Below are 20303 nucleotides of genomic sequence, written 5' to 3'. Positions count from 1 at the left end.
GGTCCTCTTCAAAAACGGGTAAACAATCGTTCCTACACGTCCCCCTTCCTGTGTCTCCCTGACTGGGTCATGGCAGCTGTCTCCTACAGTTCCATAAACGTTCCATTCCATTCCTAGACCACGACCTGTTCAGCCAAGGGCCAGGACTGCTTGCTATGAACATGTTGTCTTTGTGGGCCCCTCTATCATGCCCACTAACTAAGATGAGCTGGAGAAGGAGACGGCGAAGCCCTCCAGTGTCTGGGCCAAGAAAAGCCCACATGGGGTCCCGACAGTCGGAAAGGATTGGAAACAGCTTCACAACATGACACACACAGGGACGCATCCAAGATACAGCGTACATCTCTCTACCATCTTGCTAAGGCTTGGATTAGACGGCCTCTCTGGGCCTCAGTTTTCCCATCTGTAGACTGTGAGGGTTGGTCTTGAACATCCTCCCTCCAGCTCTCAGTCCTACACTTCTTTGATTTTTGCCCAAATCCAAAGATGGGAAGGTGGGGGTTAGGAGGGCAAGGAAAGAGAGCCCAAGGCAGATGCCAGAACCAGAAGGCTTAAATGGGATAGATTTCAAGCTGAAACCAAAGAGTGTGACCAGGGCCGCCTTAAAGTCCCATTAATCTGCTGGTCCTGTTTGAACAGCAAAGAGTATGTGTGTTTAACGTCCTGATCTTGAACCCAGGGTCTGGCCCAGCCCAGGGGTGGTAAATATTGACAGTGGGCACCCAGCGGCCAGGGGGTCCCCTTTGTTCTCCCTGCACCTAATCCTCTGCTGGTGTTGAATGACAGAGGAAGGGAGGAGGAGGAAGAGGGATTTGTCCACCCCCAGTAACCAGGCCTCTCATGGAGGCTGATTGCTGACGCAAGGCTAGCTGGGTTGCCATGGCAGCCTCCCCCCCCCCCCCCTCCATGGGGCTTCTCTGCCCCCAGTGCAGTCGTATCCTGGCTACAGGTGGGCCTCAGCTGTTTCCCCCTTTGGTGTGAGGCCTGACCAATGAGTAACCAGCAAATGTCCAATGAATGCACCAAGGAGATGGCCTTGGGACGTCCTCACAAGAGCTCCCTGAGATGTGGGGGGGAAATGGCAGCTCCTGTATTGATGGTCCTCTGGGACAGGAGGTCATAGAAATGAGAACTGGAACCAGAGCCTACAAGCTCACCCAGGCCAACCTTGTGATTTTAGAAACCCAGAGGCCTAGAGGCCCAGAGAGGGGATCGGGAACTCACCCAAGGTCACCTAGCAAATCGTGGTGGGCTGCCGCCATAGCCCAGACACTGGAGATTCCTGAGGGCTGGAGGAGTGAGGTGGAGGCGGAAAGAGTGAGGCCTTCCTGGAGGAGGTGGACCACAGGAAGGACCTTCCACTAGATGAAGTCAATTGGCCTCTGCGATCCCCCAAATGCTCCTCCTGGCCATCGCCCCCTCGCCCCCATGGCTCCCCATGCTTCCAAGTCAGTAACAGAGACATCATTGTCAGGTTTTGTGTCTGGAAGATGAAAGGCTCCAATCTATGGCCCAGTCAGCCATTCCTTCGTTAGTGGGCTGGTAGAAACTCTGAGGACCCCAGACTTCAGGCTGGAAGGGGCCGGCCAGTCCAGCTCCTCATTTTACAGATGAGTGGCTGAGGGTCCGAGGGATTGGTGACTTGCCTAATATCACATAGTAAGGAGAAGTGGGATTCGAACCCAAGTCTTCTGATCCAAATCAAGTGCTCTCTAAGCACCTTCCCAGGCACAGGATGTCCAGATGTCATGGTAGTGTCGGGAGCCAGCTCCAGCCTGGCATGGAGTGGGGGTCTTGGCCCCTGCAGACTGGTGGGGAGCCTGCAGTGACACCCGGCAGGGGGCTCCTCAGGCCCTGGGGCAGATGTACTCATCTGACCAATCCCAGCAGTGCTGCACCCGGTCTCGGCAGAGGTGCCGAGGGACGCAGCCACAGTACTGGGAGAAGGTGGAGGAGCAGCTCCACCACTGGGGCCCACAGGGCGGGCAGCGGGCCACTAGGGAGAGAGACAGGAACAGCATAAGCACGTGCAGCCTGTTTCCTCCGCTCCCCACCTCTCAGCAGCTCTCCCTGGCCGAAGGACAAGGGCCAAGCTCCTGGATCCTTACTTACTCACGGCCCTCACCTAAACTTCCCAGCATTCTCTCCCCTGACCAGCCCCCTCCCTAAATGCTGCATTCCATGCAGAAACCCTGTCCCCTGTGCATGCTGAGCTATCGTCCCATTACGTTATTTCCCTTCCTAGGAAGAGCTGACTCTTTCTTATCCAAACCAAGAGTTCCAAGGTTACAAATAACTTGGCTAATCCCCCCAAACGGGTAATGATCAAAATTAGAAACCCAACCCACTTAACGTGGGCATTGGAATATGAGTGTATCAGATTCTCTGGGGACTTTTAACTCTGCAAGCAAGATATTGACGCCAAAGTTGGATAATTTGGCCCAAAGGGGGTATAGGGCCTGTTCAAATTCTATTCTCCTCCCCAACACAGCACCAAGTGTTAGGAAAAGAAAGAAAAAAGGATAGTAGCTCTGCCCTTGGGGAGTTTACATTCTAATAGGAGAGTGAGGGTCTGGGAGAGGAGTTCTGGGGAGACAGAAGCAGCCAGCAGAGCTATGGGGCAGACCAGAGCACAGGAGGGAGCAGAGCTGGTGATTAGGAGGAAGGGTCCCCCCCTTTACAAAGGGGACAGACTTATTTGGTTGGTGTGGCTAGTGAGTGGGGAAGTACCTAGGGCTTCTGGATTCCCAGAACGCCCTGTCTCTACTCCCAGACTCTGCTGAGTCACTGTGAGCCTCAGTTTCCTCCTCTGTGGAACTGAGATTGGAATAGATGACCTCCGAGGTCCTTCCCATCTTCAACACTCTACAGTTGCATGATTCATCTTCCAGTGAGACTGGTATTCACTTTCAGCCCCTTTTACAGGTGGGAAAAACAAGACCACAGAAGTGGCCTCCTGGGGGGGAGATGCTAGCACAGCAGATGAGCAGCAAAGCCTGGCAATTACCAGGGACATGGAAAGAACATTAGATTTGGGGTTGGAAGACCTGGGTTTAAATCCTGCTCAATGTCTTACTGAATGACTCTGGGTAAGTCACTTATCTGGCCCTCAGTTTCCTAATCTGTAAATTAGGAAATTGGAATGAGTAGATGATTTCTAAAGTCCTTTCCAACTGTGAAATTCTATGCTCTCTTCTAAATGGGGAAACGAAGGCCATGGAAGACCCAACCAACCCTGGAGTTGCAGTACTGTGGGAGAAAAGAGGCAGGCTTGGGAAATTCCCATCTCCCCATTCCCAGGTGCCATGGTCTCAGCAGGACCTTGGAATCAGGTCTCTGGACCTTGACTGTTTTCTCTTGGCACAAGGTCAAGGGTGGCCCTGGGCTCTCATTGGATGGGGCCCAATGGCAAGGGCCTTGCTTGGCAGCTCACCCTCTGTGTCAAGGACATGCTGAGAATGGGTAGGGTCCCACCTAGGCCCTGGTGAGGGGGTGGTGCTGCCCAGGACCCTTCCACATCCCGGACAGGTGTCCTCTGCCCTGCTCTGCTGTGGGCCCAGGTTACCATGCTGCTCTAACATCAGCTATATGACTTTAAAACTACTTTCTGTCTCCTCCTCTTTAAAACACGAATCATAAACCTTGCTTTCTCTGCCTCAGACTTTGTAGGGCCTAGGCTAAACATTTGTTGAATTGAATTAGTCCTTCTGAGTTTGGAAACTGCTAGTACAGCTAGCTGTGGCCTGTGCTGTCTTACCTCTCAGTCCGTCAACAAACGCCTACTATGTGCTTTGGCTAGGGAGCCACGGGATTTAGGTAAGACAGATCCTGGTCCCCATGGGGCTCAGGGTCCACATCAGTGCCTGATGCCTGGGGGGGAGGTGACACGCTTTGCCCAAGCCCAAGGGGTCTCAGGGAAGGCCTAAAGGGTCAGGTCACTTCCCTAAAGTGGGGAAGAGTCCACAAGGTGCTGTCTAGGAGGCAGGTGATGCTGATGTCAGACACGGGCACGTCTTTGGCCCCATCCCTGGCAGCCCACAGCATTCTTCCAAAGGGACTCCATCAATTCCTCTGGAAACGTCCTTCACGCAAACAGCACCAGCTGTGGTCCTTACTCCTCACCAGTCCCCTCTGCCCTCTGACTGCCGGGCTGGGACGGGGCAAAGAACCCCAAGGCCTGCACCTAAGGGGGCTTCCCATAAGCCACCTCTTCATTTCCCTCCTGTTGGTGCTCCTTGACATACTCTCTCCCCACTTTTCAGTTTCTTTTTCCGTGTCATCTTCCCCTATTATCTGTGGTAAGCTCCCTGAGGGCAAGGATGACTTTTCTCTTTTTTATATTTGTGTCCTCAGTGCTTAGTATACAGTAGGCACTTAATAAGTGTTTATCAACAGACTGAGCCCACCCAACACAGGCACACAAACTTAGGTAGCCAGCCCCATGAAAGCTACCCTTCCCTGTCCCCCAGAGGGTCACCCAACTCTCTTCATGAGGGCACTTAGCTTGGCAATATGGGGGCCAGCTTAGAACCCTGTCCCAGACACCAGGGCTCCTGATTCATAGGCAATCTTAGAGGGGGAGACAATGGAGGTTTGTCAAGGCCACTGGCCACAGCTGTTGCCGTTGCCTTCTCACCCTCCAGAGAAATTGTCTGGCTTTCCTGGCTGTGGGAGGAGGTGGTGGAAGAAGCTTCTCAGCATGGCTTTAGAGAGTGGATGGGGATTTGTAAGGGGAGCAGAGGGAGTGAGTTCATTCCAGGCACCTGGAACAGCTGGGACAAACGCTCAGCCAGAACGTGATGGGACAGGCTTAGCCCGGCTGGCAGTGACATACCGGGATCCTGGGGAGCTGGCTCCTGGCAGCGGAGTGGGGGAAGCTCTCCCTGGGAGGCAGCGGCACCCAGTGGGGCCATTTCTGAGCAGAGAGGCCGCTCACACACCAGCCCAACCTGGGGGATGGGGCACTCACAGATGCCTTCATCAGAACAGTCTCCACAGTCATTGAAGCCATCACATTTCTGATCCTCGAAGACCCAGGACGTGTGGTCGCTGCAGTGGAACACCAAGAAGCTGGGGAGGCTGTGGGGGACATTGCCTAGAGAGGGGGGACAGAGCACAGTGGACCGTCTGAACTACTTGCCTCAGAGCAGGGGAAACCCCGTTATCCCAGCATGGAGCAGCCCTCGGGGGTTCTGCCAGACCTCTGACTTCCCCTGCAGCTGTCTGAGCCTTGGACAGCTCCTGGCCTCCCCCCTGCCCCGCACTCAGTATGGGTGAGAGCTTCACCAGCTCCACACTCTGCCTCTGGATGGCAGCTGAGAGAGAAGAGGGAGTCCTGGACATGGAGGGTCTTGAATAAAAATCCAGCTATTTATTCATTCCTTGCGCGCCCTTGGGCCTCAGTTTCCTAATCTATAATATGGGGCTATGGGGCAGTGTAACTTAGACAAGTTTCATGGGCAAGTGGGTAAAGACACCAGCCTTGGGGTCAGGAAGTCCTGGGTTCAAGTCCTGGCTCTGACACATTAGCTGTGTGACTGTGGGTAAGTCACCCAGTCCCTTGGTACTCCTCTAGGCCACCAAGACCAGATGGTACAGAGCAGGGGCTGACTGGGCAGTCTCCTTACCCAGAAGCTTCTGAACCAGTTCACAGGTCTGACCAAAGAAACAACCAAAGTCTGGCCTCACCCCCATTGGGTGATGTGAGACAAGGTCCCAAGGGAAGGGGCTGGAATGGCTGGAGGTGAAGGGCAGCCTCTGTTGGCCTTCCAGCCCTCACCTACCACACAAGGCTTCTTCTTCATCCTCTCCGTGTGCACAGGCACGGACACGGTCACACACAAGGCTCGCAGGAATGCAAGTCTCCCGGTCATCACACAGGAAGCCTGTCTTGTTGGACGTGGTCGCACAGGCCCTGGTCACTGGGGAAGGAAAGCCACAGAAAATGGCTCAGTCAGAACCTGGGGTGCCTATGGCACCTGCCCAGGGCCAGCCTGTAGGACCGAATGTGGGGTGGGCTCTGGAGGGAAGGGGTTCTTGCCATGCTCCTTACAAGGAGTGGCCTTGTCTGCCTCTGACAAGAGCCAGCCCTGGGGATCCCTCCAGTTCTGACATTCAATAATTCTGTTTTCTCATAGCCCTGTGTCATAGGTAATATCACAGTGACCCTATGAGGTACATGAACACAGAAGATATTTTCTCCATCTTATATCTGAATCACAAAGGGTAGAGGACTTGCCCAAAGCCCTACAGCTTGTCCACAGTAGATCTGGGATTCAAATCCAAGCTTCCAAAACCATGGCTTTTCCCCTCATGGCCCAACCCGTGCACCAGAGATCCGGGTGGGGAGTCCTGCTGGAACCTTCAGAGAGCTGGTGGCTGTTCCCTCTCCCTCAGGGCCTTCCTGTAGCCAGGCTCCCCAGGGGGCTTCATAAACACTTGTTGATTGACAATTCCATTAACCACTCATGCTCCCTAGGGATCTAGAGACTAGGGAGGGCCTGAGGAGGAGGACAGGGATCTTCCCAGGTAGATGCCACAGAGCAGAGGGTCTCCAGCTGCTTTCTTTTTGGCCCAGGTCACAGGTGTCTTTGGTCCACTGAGCTCTCAGGACCCCCCATGAATATCCAGCTTTGCTTTGCTAACAGCAGCTGCCTCTGAAGTATGATGAGGTTGGTGCCTATGTATAACGGGCAGGTTTTGTTTATTTTAAAAACATCACGCACGCTGGGTAAGTACCATGTCTATTGAACAAAAATATTTATGCATTTTATTTTATCTTCAAGATCATGACAATCAAAACTTTCTGGCTCATCTAGAGAAACTCGTGGTGGGCATGCATGCACACATGCGTGCACACACACACGTGCACACACATGTGTGCACACATGCACACTTTGACAACCACTGCCCTAGTGAGTAGCCACAAGGTAGGAAGTGTAGCAGCAGAGACATCCAGGACTTCACAGGGGGAAAGAATCCAAGCAAAAAAAGCACTACTAGAACCTATGACTTCAGGTGCCTAAACACAAATGCCCCAAGCTGAGACAATAAGAATGAGAAACTAGATGCTCTGATGCAGTTTGGCTGCATGGGTATCATTGAGACTGGCAGGGTGTGACCTGTGCTTGGAGTATGCCTCTGGTTCCTAGGACTTATTCAGAAGAAACAGGATTAGAATAGTGTTCATGAGAGGAAGTCCAGAAACCAGAAAAAGAAATATGGAGAGCATTTGGGCAAAGATCAGTGGAGACAGAAAGAGGTGGTCTATTATTAACAGACTAGGCTAGAGATCACTGGGACAGAAGAAGGAAACTGATGAGGAATGTGGGAAATAGATTGTAAGCCTGGCATAGAAGTATGATCTTAGCAATGATGAGGAACTTCCATTATCCAAACTCTGTTAGATCTCTCTCTCTCTGTCTGTCTCTCTGTCTCTGTCTCTCTGTCTCTCTCTGTCTCTCTCTGTCTGTCTCTGTCTCTCTTCTGTCTCTCTCTCTCTCTCTCTGTCTGTCTCTCTGTCTCTCTCTCTCTCTCTGTCTCTCTCTCTCTCTGTCTCTCTCTCTCTGTCTCTCTCTCTCTCTCTGTCTCTCTCTCTGTCTCTCTCTGTCTCTCTCTCTCTGCTTCTTTTTCTCCTCTCTTTCGGTTTCTTTCCTGTCTCTCATTGTCTCTGTCTCTTTCTCTTCTCTCTTTCTCCTTCTTTCTCTCTCTCTCACTGTTTTTATTTCTTTCTCTCCTCTCCTTTTTTCTTCTCTCTCTCTCTCTCTCTCTCTCTCTCTCTCTCTCTCTCTCTCTCTCTCTCTCTCTCTCTCTCTCTCTCTCTCAGTAATGATTTTATCCTTCAAAAGGAGGAACCAACAAAGGGAAATTATCCACTGAATCGAATTTGAAGAGAGAGGAGCCAGTTACTGGGTTGGAAATGACAGGAATCTTGGGGGTGGGACAGGGAGAAGGGAGAAGTGATAACAACATCTTAAAATTTGTGATAGAGAAAGCCAGGAAAACGGGAGTTAATTTGAGGTGCACACTGAATTTTGGGAGAGCAGAGTTCATTTGACTAAAATCCTACAGGGGGATAGGAAACTCTGCAATGAAACTCTGAAGATACAAAAGGGAAGAATTCTGAGGAAAAGGGCTAGGGGGGAGCTGGGGAGCTGCACTTTCCAAGCCCTTGTCCCAAAGGAAGCCTCACAGGGGAGTTGGAAACTTAGATAAACAAGCATTGGCTACGTACTAGCTTACTTAGACATCAATGACTTGAATAAAGGTGTAGATATCACACCTATCAAACATGAAGATGATACAAAGCTGAGAGTCAGATCTGTCTAACCCACTAGAACCTAGTGTTTAAATAGTATAAAACTTTATTAAAAAGATGTAAAAAAATTCTTTTTTTGGGGGAGGGGGGAAGGCAGGGCAATTGGGGTTAAGTGACTTGCCCAAGGTCACACAGCTAGTTAAGTGTCAAGTGTCTGAGGCTGGATTTGAACTCAGGTCCTCCTGACTCCAGGGCCAGTGCTCTATTCACTGCTCCACCTAACTTCCCCCTGTAAAAAAAATTCTTAAACTTGTGGGCTATACAAAAACACATGGAGGGCTGGATTTGGCCTGTGGGCCATAGTTTGCTGACCTTTATACTAGATAATAGAGTAAGAATTTGAAAAGTTCTTGACCATCCACCTAACTGGATCAAATTTAATGAGATGACATTCGGGAGAGATAAATGCTAAGTCTTACATTTGGCTTTTAAAAAGTCACTTTGACAAGAACAAGGTGGAGGAGATATGGCCACAAGGGCAGCTAATCTGAAGATCTAGGGATCTTAGTGGACCACAAGATCTATTTGAGCCTTGTGATTTCCTTGGTATGGGAACACTCCCAGTGAAGGAATTCCCTCTACCAATGGCAATCGACTATTCTGCAAGTTACAGAAGTCAACACTATAAGGAGTGGAGGGTGGTTAGATAGAGACAAATTTAGGCTTGAGGTCAGGATATACTTCCTAACATGACTGAGCTATTTAAAAGTGGGATGGACCAGGCAAGGACCCACATGTACACAAATATTTATAGCAGCTCTTTTTGTGGTGGCTAAGAACTGAAGGGACATCCATCAAGTGGGGAAAGGCTAAACAAGGTGTGGTATATGAATGTAATGGAATACTACTGTGTTATAAGAAATGATGAGCAGGTGGACTTCAGAAAAACCTGGAAAGACTTATATGAACTGATGCTGAGTGAAGTGAGCAGAACCAGGAGAACATTGTACACAGTAACAGCCACAGTGTGTGATGATTGACTTTGATAAGATTTCGGTCTTCTGAGCAATGCAAGGCCCTAAAACAATGCCAAAAGACTCATGATGAAAAATGCCATCCACATCCAGAGAAAGAAACATGGAGTCTGAATTTAGATTGAAGCAGATTACTTGCTCTTTTTTTTTGTTTTGTTTTGTTTTTCCTTTCTCATGGTTCCAAACATTTGTTCTAATTCTTCTATACAACATGACTAATGTGAAAATGTTTAATAAGAATGCATATGTAGAGCCTATATCAGATTGTATGCTGTCTTGGGGAGGGAAGGGAAGTACAGAAAATTTAAAACTTATGGAAATGAATATTGAAAACTAAAAATAAATGTTAGTTTATTTTTAAAAAGTGGGATGGACTGCTGGGGGCTGGGCTCCCCCCCTTCACTGGAGATCTTTAGGCAGAGTCTAAGTGACCACCCATTGGGGATATTGGGAAAGGAACCTTTGTGTAGGTATTGACTGGACCCAATGAGGTTCCTTCTAATGCTAAAATTCAGTGATTTTGTGGGAAATACGGGAGCGGGAGGCCAGTGTCTTCCATGTTCTCGATCAAACTTGAGTAGTTCTAATAATAAGGCATGGATCTTGTCCTTGACGGTAGAAGGATGTAGAATGTCAGAGGGGGAAGTCTGACCCAAACCAGGAATTCCCTTCAACCTCCAAAGGGTTGAATCATCTTGTTAGGAGACCCACACTAGGACCAAGCACCATGTAACACTGAGGTACATATGACCCAGTAGAAAGGGAAATTACAGGGGGATGATCATATTGGTCAGCACTTATCAGGATCCCGGGGCCATGTTTGGGATGAGGAGCTTTGAGGATTCCTCACCCCACCTGGATGTGGGTAGGGATCCCTTTATAGTATCCTTGACATAGCCTCCACGGGCTAGCCTGGGCAATGGGGAACTTAATATTCTCGAGGCTATCCCCGCACCCTGCCAGAGCCTTACTTGGAGATGGTGGTGGAAGTCCAAAGCTGCTGACCAGCCAGATAATGAGAGTCAGGGACACAAGGAGAAGTAAGGTCCAGGCGGAGATCCAGAACCCTCGGCGACTGCAGCAGGAGAAGGGGCCACAGCAGTCTGTCCGGGAACATGGAGAAGGTGTGACTCTCACAGGCCCAGCAGAGCCTGGGAAGCACCGAGGGACTGAGGGCACCGTGCTGGCTGCTGGAATCTCTTGGCAAAAACCTCCCCTCCAACTCTCTTTCCATCTTGCCAAAGACAGAATATCCTCTGGGGGGGGGTATCCCTCCACTGACACAGGGCTTGACCCCTCTGTGCCTCAGTATACAGTCAGCAACCCTTGCTGGGGCTGAAACAATTCATTCCCTTGTGGCCAGCCTCAGCTTTCCCACACTTAGCATTCCCAGGACCCTGAGCCCAAGGGCCTTAGAGATAGCAATACTTCTAGCCCGGTGCCCTCAGCCCTCCTTCTGGGAAGCAGCCCCTGTGGAGAGGAGGCCTAGAAGATGAGGTCTGAGCCCTGACCCTCTGCTCGGCCCCTGCACCCTGAGAATCATAGGATCTTCTCATCTCCCTTGCAGGTGGACCCCTCATGTGTGCTGTCTCCCCCATTATACTGGGAGCCCCTGGGCCTATGAGCAGGAGTCTGTCTGACTTTGTACATACTGAGTACTTAATATATGCTCCATTCACTCATTGATTGGGACATGCATATACAGATATGTGCACACATGTGTACACACACACATGCCCTTGGGAGCCAGACTTTCCAGTCTGGTTAGGGCTGCCTGAGTCTGTACTGTGGGCACAGCCTGGAAGAACCCAGTGGCACCTCCTTGGCATTCCCACCTCCATCTCAGGGAATCTCTGGCTGCCTTCAAAATTCAGCCTGAATGCAAGGCAAGGCAAGGCAAGGAGCATTGATTAAGTGCCTTCTGTATGCCAGGCACTGGATTAAGTGCTTAGGGATACAAAACGCAAGCAAAAAGAAAGACTTCCCTCAGGGAGCTGACATTCTATGGAGAAGGGAGCTGAAAGGCCAGGGGAATGGTGTGGAGGCACAGGGTCATGCTTCTGAAGTCTGGAGAGTCTGGAGTCAGAAGCGCAGCTGGGAGGGGAATAAAAGTTGCTTGGCCTGGGCTGCTGTCCAAAAGACAGGAGGCCTCTCCCATTTTTCCTTTGAGCCTCTAATGCTTCAAAGATGTTCTGAAAATGTTTCCATCAGAACAACTTGAATCAAATAATGTTTTGATGCTTAAGGACCCAGTTTGGGGGACCAGGAACACAGAGCAGCCCCTGGAGTGCCATAAATGGATGGGGTAGTGAAGGGTGGCAAGGAGGGACAGGGCTGGATCTGGGGCTTGGCCATTTGCCAGCACTGGGCCCCCGAGGGAGGCCCTTCCCCTCTCTGAGACTCAATGTACTTTCTTGGCAGGAAAGGAATAAGCCTATACCTCCTACCTCCCAGCACTGCTACAGAGACTGAATGACGGATGGCTGTGAAATGCTGGGTGAATTTCCCAGCGCTGGGCCCTGTTGGGGATCCCCTATCGGGGATCATTGCTGTTCCACTGGGATGGACAGGCAGATCCCATGCTTGCTACCCAACAGGACCCCCAGAGGCACTGGCCAGCCCCTGGCAGGTCAGCAGGAAGATAAGCCTGAGGGACAGCTGGGCGGGCCACAGTAATCTTCATGAGCTTGGCCTGACCTCTTGGATAATTAGGGCCACCCCTGTAATAAGAAAGCTGCCCCCCCACACCCGGGGTATTTTCAGGGATTTCAGGGAAGAAACTTACCTTCTTCACTTTCAGAAGTCTTCTTTTCCCCCTCTGGGTTTCCATCCAAGGTCCTTGGCTAATGGCAAGAGAGTGGAATGGAAGGAGGCTGAGAAGCCCATAATTGCACCGTTTGTGTTCTGAGACTTCTCCCAGTCTGGCCATCCCACGTTCTAGGCTCCCTCCCAGGGAGGACATTCCATGTTCTATGTGTTCCCTCCCAGTTCAGGCATTCCATGTTCTCAGTTCCTTCCCTGCTGCCTAATAGCTGCATACACAGCTCACATTTTCCTTAGTTACTCTTCCTCATCAAAACGGAAAATCGGGATTTAGATGGGGAGGCGGTCACTCTGAGCCCTACTTTCCCCAGCCCTTTCCTGGCCCGTGTGCCCGTGCCGTGCTAGTGTGGACACGGCTTTCTGTTTGCTGGGGTGAACTGGGGGCCGGAGCACCCTCCTTGGGCTTCCTCTCACATCTGGGTGTGGAAGGCACAGTTCTATTATTCCCTCCCACTAAGAGGCTGCCTCCCTGCCTCAGCCCAAGGCTGCTCTGTTACCTGAGGAAAGATCCTGTTCATGGCTGCCTCAGTGTCCGCAGGGAGCTGCAGCAGGGACTCTTGGGTGGGAGGAAGGCGAAGCCTGCTTGGAGATCGGTCCTGACTCTCTCCAGGTTAAGTTACCTCTTTGGGTCCTGCAGGTTGGGCAAGGACTGGGAGCCGGGACCTGGGTTGTTACCTGGTCTCTAAGGAGCGGACAATAAGGAAGGAGCCTCTTTCATTCTCTGGCACATGCCTGTGAGGTGCTAACTGCTCCTCCACCTCCCTCCCCTGCCCTTCTCTCCACCCGCCCTCCTTTCCCAGCCCCGATTAGCTCAGATCAGCCTTGGTCCATCTCTCCTGGGTCACAGGGGAAAGGGACATCTGTGGAGGTGCCCTAACCCCTGGTGGACAGTCCCGGAATTACATAAGCTCAGTCCTTGACCATGACTGGAGGCCAAGTGCAGTATAAGCCCTGCGAGGGTAGGCACAGCACCTCCTGGCACATGGTCAATGCTGATGAAATTGAATTATTGAATTGAATACCTGAAAGTCTGGCCTGGCAGAGGAACTGTCATGAAGCCTCCCCTCTCTCCCCCCTCCTTCAGTACCCCAGCCCCCAGATACCTCTGTGATATCGCTGAGAGGACGATGCTAGGAGGCCTCATGGTGGGAAAGGAAGGAAGCTTGACTGAGAGGCAGAAGACTGAGTTCTCGATCTCTGCGTGACCTTGGACCACTCATTTCCCTCCAGGGGAGTGTCCTCCTCTATAAAATGAAGGGACATTATGATTCCTAAGGTCCAGACACTGGAATCTCTGATTTTTGGATAGGGTCTGTGCTCAGAACAAAATGGAGGAACAAAGATTCTGTTCTAAGTCCCCTTCCAGTCTTGACATCCCCTGTTCTCTGGTCCCTCCCAGCTCTGACATCCCCTGTTCCCTGGTCCCTCCCAACTCTGATATCCCCTGTTCTCAGGCCCCTCCCAGCTCTGACATTCTTTGTCCTGACATGTGTAGCAGCAAGCACCCCAGCGTTCCCAGGGTAGCTGCTAGCACAGGTTCTTGGATCTGCTTTGTTAAAGGAAAGCAACTCAAAATGGGTTAACAAGCTTACTTTAATCAGACATATATCGTTTACCTTGTTCAGGGGAAAAGGTCAGCAAAAGTCAGAACTTCAAAGTATACAGGCAGAATTATCAAGACAGAAACAGATCAAGTAGACAGCTTTCCAAACTGTCCAACCATTATATCCATACCAAATCAACATCTGGGTTTTTCAAAGCTGGGGGGGGCGGGCCTGGACAACGACTTCCCAGAGTCCAGATCAAATCACAGAACACTTCTCAAAGTGAGCCCCCAAAACAAAGCTACACATCAGGGCTTATATAGCCTTCTCCTGGCTCAGAGAATGTAACAACCTTATTGACCCACTGGCCAATCAAAAAGTATCTACTGAAAAACAAGCCTCCCTCCCCAGGCTCCAGGTGCACTTTAGCCTAGGGGCAGGGAAGATCTTCCAAATTTGCATTCCCATTACAACATGTCTTTGATGGTTGGATCAATTCAACAAAAAGTTGTAACATGTTTTCTGTGCCTGCATTTCTGCATCTACCAAATAAAGAAAAATAGGCCTGGTCCTGTTGTTGCTGAGATGTAGCTGGAGGAAAAGACACGGCCTAGAGAGAGCAACAAGAAAGAGGGATAAATGGGGACTCTGAAGAGGGAGAAGCAATGATGGGCAGCTGGGGGAGGCTGGGGGAGAAGTGGTGAAGCCTCCTGGCAGGGGGCTGAGCCTGGCTGTAGGAGGGACGGCTTCCCCCAGAAAGGCTGCATGGGGCAGGGTGAAAGGCCTTGGACTTGTGTGTGACTCACTCACTGTGAAACCTTCTGAAACGTCCTTCTCTATGGGCCTCAGTTTCCTCATCTGTAACAGGAGGCAGTTGGACTGGACCATCTTCCAGCCAAAATTCGAGGTCTGTTTGGGGGTCTGAAAGTATGGCCCCCTTCTTCTCACCAGCTGCCCCTCTGAGGCCCTGCCCAGCCGCAGGGGACTAGGCTGGGCCTCACCACACAGAGCTGTCCACTCGGCATAGTGGCCAGAGTATCAGAAATTCCATCGTGATCCCTCTAGATCAGGGGCTCTGTGTGGCCACATCCCATCTCCTCTGACTACAGGGCTAGACCTGTTTCCCCTTTACCCAAAGAACTAATGTGAGTCAATGTCAGTGATCTTGGAACGGTCATGGAGAAGAGGGGAGGAAAGGGAAGGGAGCTAGCTTCTCTTAAGCCCCTACTGTGCTTTTAGGCAGGTGCTATCACTGCCCCCATTTTACAGATAAGGAAATTGAGGCAGACAGAAGTTAATTCACGTGCCCCAGGAGACACAGCTAGGAGGGGTCTGAGGTCAAAGCTGCACTCTGGCCTTCTTGACTCCAGGTCCAGTGCTCTATGCACTGTCCCCTGAAGCTGCCTCTGAGAATGGCCAATGTGCTGATTTTTCCTAAAAGGAGAGGGAATGGAGTGTGCCGGCTACAGTAGGCCAGTGAGCTTGACTGTGATTTCTGGTAAAAGATCATTACTAGCAACGATGTTATCAGTGTAACCTGCCAGATCCCAAGGCCAGTGCAGGGCCTTTCAGTTCCTGGCCTAGTGGCCAGTGCAGGGCCCTTCAGTTCCTGGCCTGGCACTGGCAGACTGTCATAAAACAATGAGGTCAGCACCACGGCTCTGTAGACCTTGTTTGCTAGGCAGTCTGATACCTCTTCTGTCCCATACTTTCCTTCAGAGCCTCCCAAACACTGAGCTGGCTCTGGCAATGTGTGTGTCAACCTCATAATGAATGTGCACATCCCTGGGAAGTACTCTGCCAAGGTAAGGGAACTTGTCCAGCCTTCAGAACTTCTCCGCTCGCTGTCACAGTATGGATGGGGTGGTGGCAGCTGAAGGAGCACCGTGTTTTCTTGGTGTTCGTTGTTAGGCCAAAATTAGCACAAGCAGCAGAGAACTGATCCATGTTTTGTTGCATCTCAGCTTCAGAGGATGCATTGTGTGCACAACTATCTGTAAACAAAAAAGTCATGCACCAACTCTCCCTACACTTTAGTCTCAGCTTGTAGCCTTTTCAAGATAAATAATTTAGCATCAGTGCGGTGGCTGACCTTATGCCGTGTGTGTCTAGATTGAGAGTGTCTGACAACACTGTGGAGAACATCATGCTAAAAAGCATAATTGGGGCAAGCACACAGCCCTGAAAGGGCTCAGCATCCCTCACACCAGAGTTACTAGTCTCCCCTGAGCACACCCAGGAGACACTGGATTTTTAATTACAATAGATTCCTAACATGTTTTTCTGCTACTCTCCTATCCCATCCATTTTTCATACCCCTTCCAGAATTAGCTTTCTCACACACAGTTCTGGTCAGGTCTTTCCTCTGCTCAAAAATCTTTAGTGGCTTTCTACTGCCTCAAATGGCGTGGCATTCAAGCAACCTGCTCTTCTATTTCTTTGCATTGCCCATTTAAGAAAACCTTCTTAGGGGGGTGGCTAGGTGGCGCAGCGAATAGAGCACCAGCCCTGGAGTCAGGAGGACCTGAGTTCAAATTCAGCCTCAGATACTTCACTAGCTGTGTGACCTTGGGCAAGTCACTTAACCCCAACTGCCCTGCCTTCCCCCTGCAAAAAACAAAACAACAAAAAAAACTTCATTTCTTCTTGCAATACTGCATTCAGTTGGATTTGTCTTTCTCTTTCCTTCTTTCTTCAGCTATTTGTGAAGCCATCAGACAGCCATTTTTCCTTCTTGTTCTTTTTCTTTAGAATGTGTTTTTGTTGCTGCCTCTTGTGTAATATTGCAAATCTCTGTCCATAGTTCTTCAGGCATTCTGTCTATCAGATGTAAGCCCTTAAATCTGTCACCTCCACTTCATGTTCATAGAGGATACCTATATGGTCTATTTAAGTCTGAATTTTGCAATAAAAGTCCATGATGTGAGTCACAGTCAGCTCCAGGCCTTGTTTTAACTGACTGCAAAGAGCTTTTCCACCTTTGGCTGAAAAGTCAATCTGATTTTTTTTTTTTGGAGGGGGAAAGGCAAGGCAATTGGGGTTAAGTGACTTGCCCAAGGTCACACAGCTAGTTAAGTGTCAAGTGTCTGAGGTCACATTTGAACTCAGGTCCTTATTCACAGCTCCACCTAGCTTCCCCAATCAATCTGATTTCTACACATATCATCTGGTGTAGAGTCACCTTTTGGGTTGTTGAAAGAGTTTTTAGGACCAGCAAATTACTTTGACAAAACTCTGTTAGTCTCTGCCTCACTTCTTTTTTTTTTTTTTAAAGAAATCAGGGTTAAGTAACTTGCTCATGAACCCTAGGTCATCCCGACACTGGGGCCTGTGCTCTTACTCGCTGAGCCACCTGGCCGCCCCTAAGCAATTGGGGTTAAGTAACTTGCTCAAGGTTACACAGCCAGGTGTTTCTGAGTGGGTGCTAAGTGTCTGAGCCCGGATTCAATCCCAGGTCATCCCGACTCTGGGGCCGGTGCTCTTACTCACTGTGCTACCTGGCTGCCCAACTGCCTCACTTCTTATTGTACTCTAATGCCAAACTCAAAAATCATTCAATGATATCTGTTTGAATCCAAGGCAAACTGCTGGACATCACATTGATACAAACAATTCTGTGCTCCACTGATGCAGAAGAAGCCAAAGCTGATCTGTGGTAGGTCTGTGAAGACCTACAACATCTCCTAAAAATAACAGCCCCACTCCCCCCAAATCACATCCATCCTAGGAGACTGGAATGCTAAGTAGGAAGTCAAGAGATAATGGGAATAATCACACACTAAGTCCAATGGGACTGTGATCTGATCAGACTGGATGCAGACAGCGACCCATCCACCCTGGTCCTTCCATCCTGGACTTGTCCATGTCCATAAGATCAGGGGTCATCCCTGGGCTCAGGGAGGGGTCAGCAGAGAACGTTCCACCTGTCCACCTGCCATTCAGCTCTCATTCTTGCCCACTTTTTCTTCTTCCATGATGGTTTTTGGCTGCTGTTCTTTGGAGTTCCTCATGGTTCTGTCACATCTGGTTCATATCCACCTGCTTCCTCAGGGCCCTGTGTGAAATTCACTTATAATTCTTCTGAGGCAGTTATGTTTCATGACTTGCTGACATATAGCAACACCAAGATGGTGTTAGGATTGGAAACATCCTCATCATATAACTGTGTATTATAGTTATTTGTGTTGGTACCTGGGCGGTGAGTGTCTAAACTTTCTATCCACCCCAGTGCTTGGCAATGTGCCCTGAAATCAATCAATCTTTCAGTCAGCAAGTGCCCGCTACCTGCACCCAGCAGTTCAGTATTTGTTCCTTTAAAGGGAATGAATGAGTGGAAAGGACCTGGTGACTAAATGGCAGAAGAAGTGGTAGGAGCCCCCAGAGTCGAAGGTAGCTTTCCCCATGGCCATTCACTCAGAAGAGCCATTTGTCGGGTTCAGGGCAAGGAGTCTTCTGCTTTTCTGATTAGATCTTACCTACAAAAGTAGCTTTACTTTCAACCAACCATCATTTCCTGGGGGCTGCTATCATAGCTTGTACGATCTTCATTTAGTCTGGAGCAAATGCTTGCTTTGTATCACCATGAGTAAAGTAAAGCCAAGGACCAGCAAATGACATAATACCCCCTTTTGCTAGTTAATACGTTTGCTATGTGGAAAGCTAATTTGAGGATGTGGTAAAAAAAAAAAAATGAACTCCATCTTTTAAAGGTCAGCATAGAAAATGTTTTATTCTTTCCTCAAGGTTATTTGTGTGTTCTTGAAAGAGTAGGTATGAGGTACCAAAGAGAAATCAGTGTGGTATTGGGGACAAACCAGTTGTGGGTTCTGGGAAGCCTGAAATGCCAAGGGTACAGGGTACAGGTCTTCCTGGAAAGAATTCGACCACTCAAACCTTCTTTCAGTTCAAGTAGAGTGTTTATTATGATACTGGCTGAGGTTGGTGAGATTTCTAGGGAGTCTGAGCCAATAAAGTGGGGCAGATCTACACTTTCATACAGAAAGACTGTGGCAAGATGTGGATGGGATTAAGGAATGTCAAGTAGCCTGAGGTGGGCTGGAGGTAACAGAGAATGGAGAGTTGGGCTGGGGCTACAATGAAAGGACTGTTTGAAAGGATTATACTGGGATGAGCCCAATGCCTCAGAGGAATGGCAGGGATCTGGGTTTAGGGGCTTGCATTCCTGAAATTTGTGGGAAAATTCAAGGACTTAGGGTCTTTTCTTTGTGGGGGGTACAGATTCCATACCCCCTCACCACTCTCTAGGCTCAAACCTCAGTTCTGACTCAACCTGTGTGATCTTCCTATCTCAATCTGACTTTTTTCATTTGTAAAATGGGGATAATTCTTACCCTATCTACTAAGTGAAACAAATGCAGCCCTTGGGGAGTTTACATTGTATTGGGAAAGATGACTATTATAGAATACACCTAAGATATAAGAGGATGGCGGCAGGGGTTTGTACTCATAGCTGTGGGGTGGAAAGGTTTCATGTAGAAGGTGGTGCTTGGGGGTTGTGAAGTGGTGCTCTATGGCCCTGGAGTCAGGAGGACCTGAGTTCAAATTTGATCTTAGACACTTAACACAAAACTAGCTGTGTGACCTTGGGCAAGTCACTTAACCCCAATTGCCCTGCCTTCCCCCCTCCAAAAAGGGGAAAAAAAAAAAAAGAAACACCTACGTTTCAGATTTTGCTTGTTTTAAAAGATCCTGTCAGCCCTCACAGTCTCTAGTCACTGAGAGGCTGTTGACCCAAATTATTGGTTCCTGCTAGCCTAATAAAGCAATCCTGCATCAACCCCAACAGGAAGCCCTGATATGACCTTTGCTTGAAGATCTCCAGTGGGGGCAGGGCATTCTTCGTTCTTACTTGTTTAAGCAGGTTTTCTTCACCCTAAATTTACTTCTTTGCAACCCAGCCAAACAGAATGAATCACTCAGCCTCCACTTTCTCCTTTCTGCCATCTGTCTTCCAGAGATGCCAAGAATGATGTTTCTGAAACAGATCTAACCGTATCACCCAGAAAAATCTTCAGCAATTGCCCCCATTGCTCTCCTTGGTGATACCATGACATTCAGCTTCTGTTCGTATTGCTTCCCTTTCTGCACATCCACCTGAGTCTTTGCACAAGTGGCCTCTCGGGTCTGGCAGGCTCTCCTTCCTCACTACTACCCCTAAGAATCTCTGGCTTCTTTTCAAAGCAGAGTCCAGGGACCACCGAAGGCCTTTCCTGATTCCATCTCCCAACCCAAACCATCTCTGGGTCTTCCTGGCAATTACCTGGACATGAGCTGTATCCCTACAGCAGAACTGAGCTCCTGGAATGCAGGCAGGACTTGTGAGGAGGAGGCATTAACCAATGTTGAGCTTAAACCTAATCCTTTTACATGATAGGTTTTAAAATACTAGTTGTGTCCACTCCTGAAGTTTTCTCTTCTCCAGGACGGACTTTCTCAGTTCCTTCAACCTTTCACATAGAAGGGACCAAACCAAGATCCCCCCATGATTCTGGTTATCTTCCTTCGGTCAAAAGATCCACCATTTAGCCAATTATGTGACACCAAGATCTAAACATAGTACTCCAAATAGTCTAACCAGGGCCACAGCAAGACTGGGAATTACTTCCTGGTGCAGGGCAACAGCCA

At 49.6% G+C, this 20303-nt stretch overlaps 1 protein-coding gene across 1 annotated transcript; it reads right to left on the bottom strand.

Moving 5' to 3' along the window:
* Window positions 1–1847: 1847 nt before the first annotated feature.
* LOC138164749 (low-density lipoprotein receptor class A domain-containing protein 1-like) lies at window positions 1848–13354 on the bottom strand. The gene is made up of 7 exons (XM_069092714.1): window positions 13218–13354; window positions 12612–12796; window positions 12077–12134; window positions 10263–10394; window positions 5784–5921; window positions 4970–5095; window positions 1848–1996 (listed from the first exon to the last, which is right to left on the bottom strand). Exons 2-7 carry the CDS (start codon window positions 12630–12632, stop codon window positions 1848–1850), a joined length of 624 nt encoding a protein of 207 aa, XP_068948815.1. The 5' UTR covers window positions 12633–12796; window positions 13218–13354.
* Between the last annotated feature and the right edge of the window lie 6949 nt (window positions 13355–20303).

Source organism: Petaurus breviceps, unplaced genomic scaffold (genome assembly GCF_028583685.1).
Source record: "Petaurus breviceps papuanus isolate PSGF00001 unplaced genomic scaffold, PetGlider_PUasm1.0 207, whole genome shotgun sequence".
Lineage (NCBI taxonomy): Eukaryota > Metazoa > Chordata > Mammalia > Diprotodontia > Petauridae > Petaurus > Petaurus breviceps.
The sequence above is the reverse complement of the archived record's forward strand: the minus strand, read 5'-3'. Positions and strand labels throughout refer to the sequence as shown.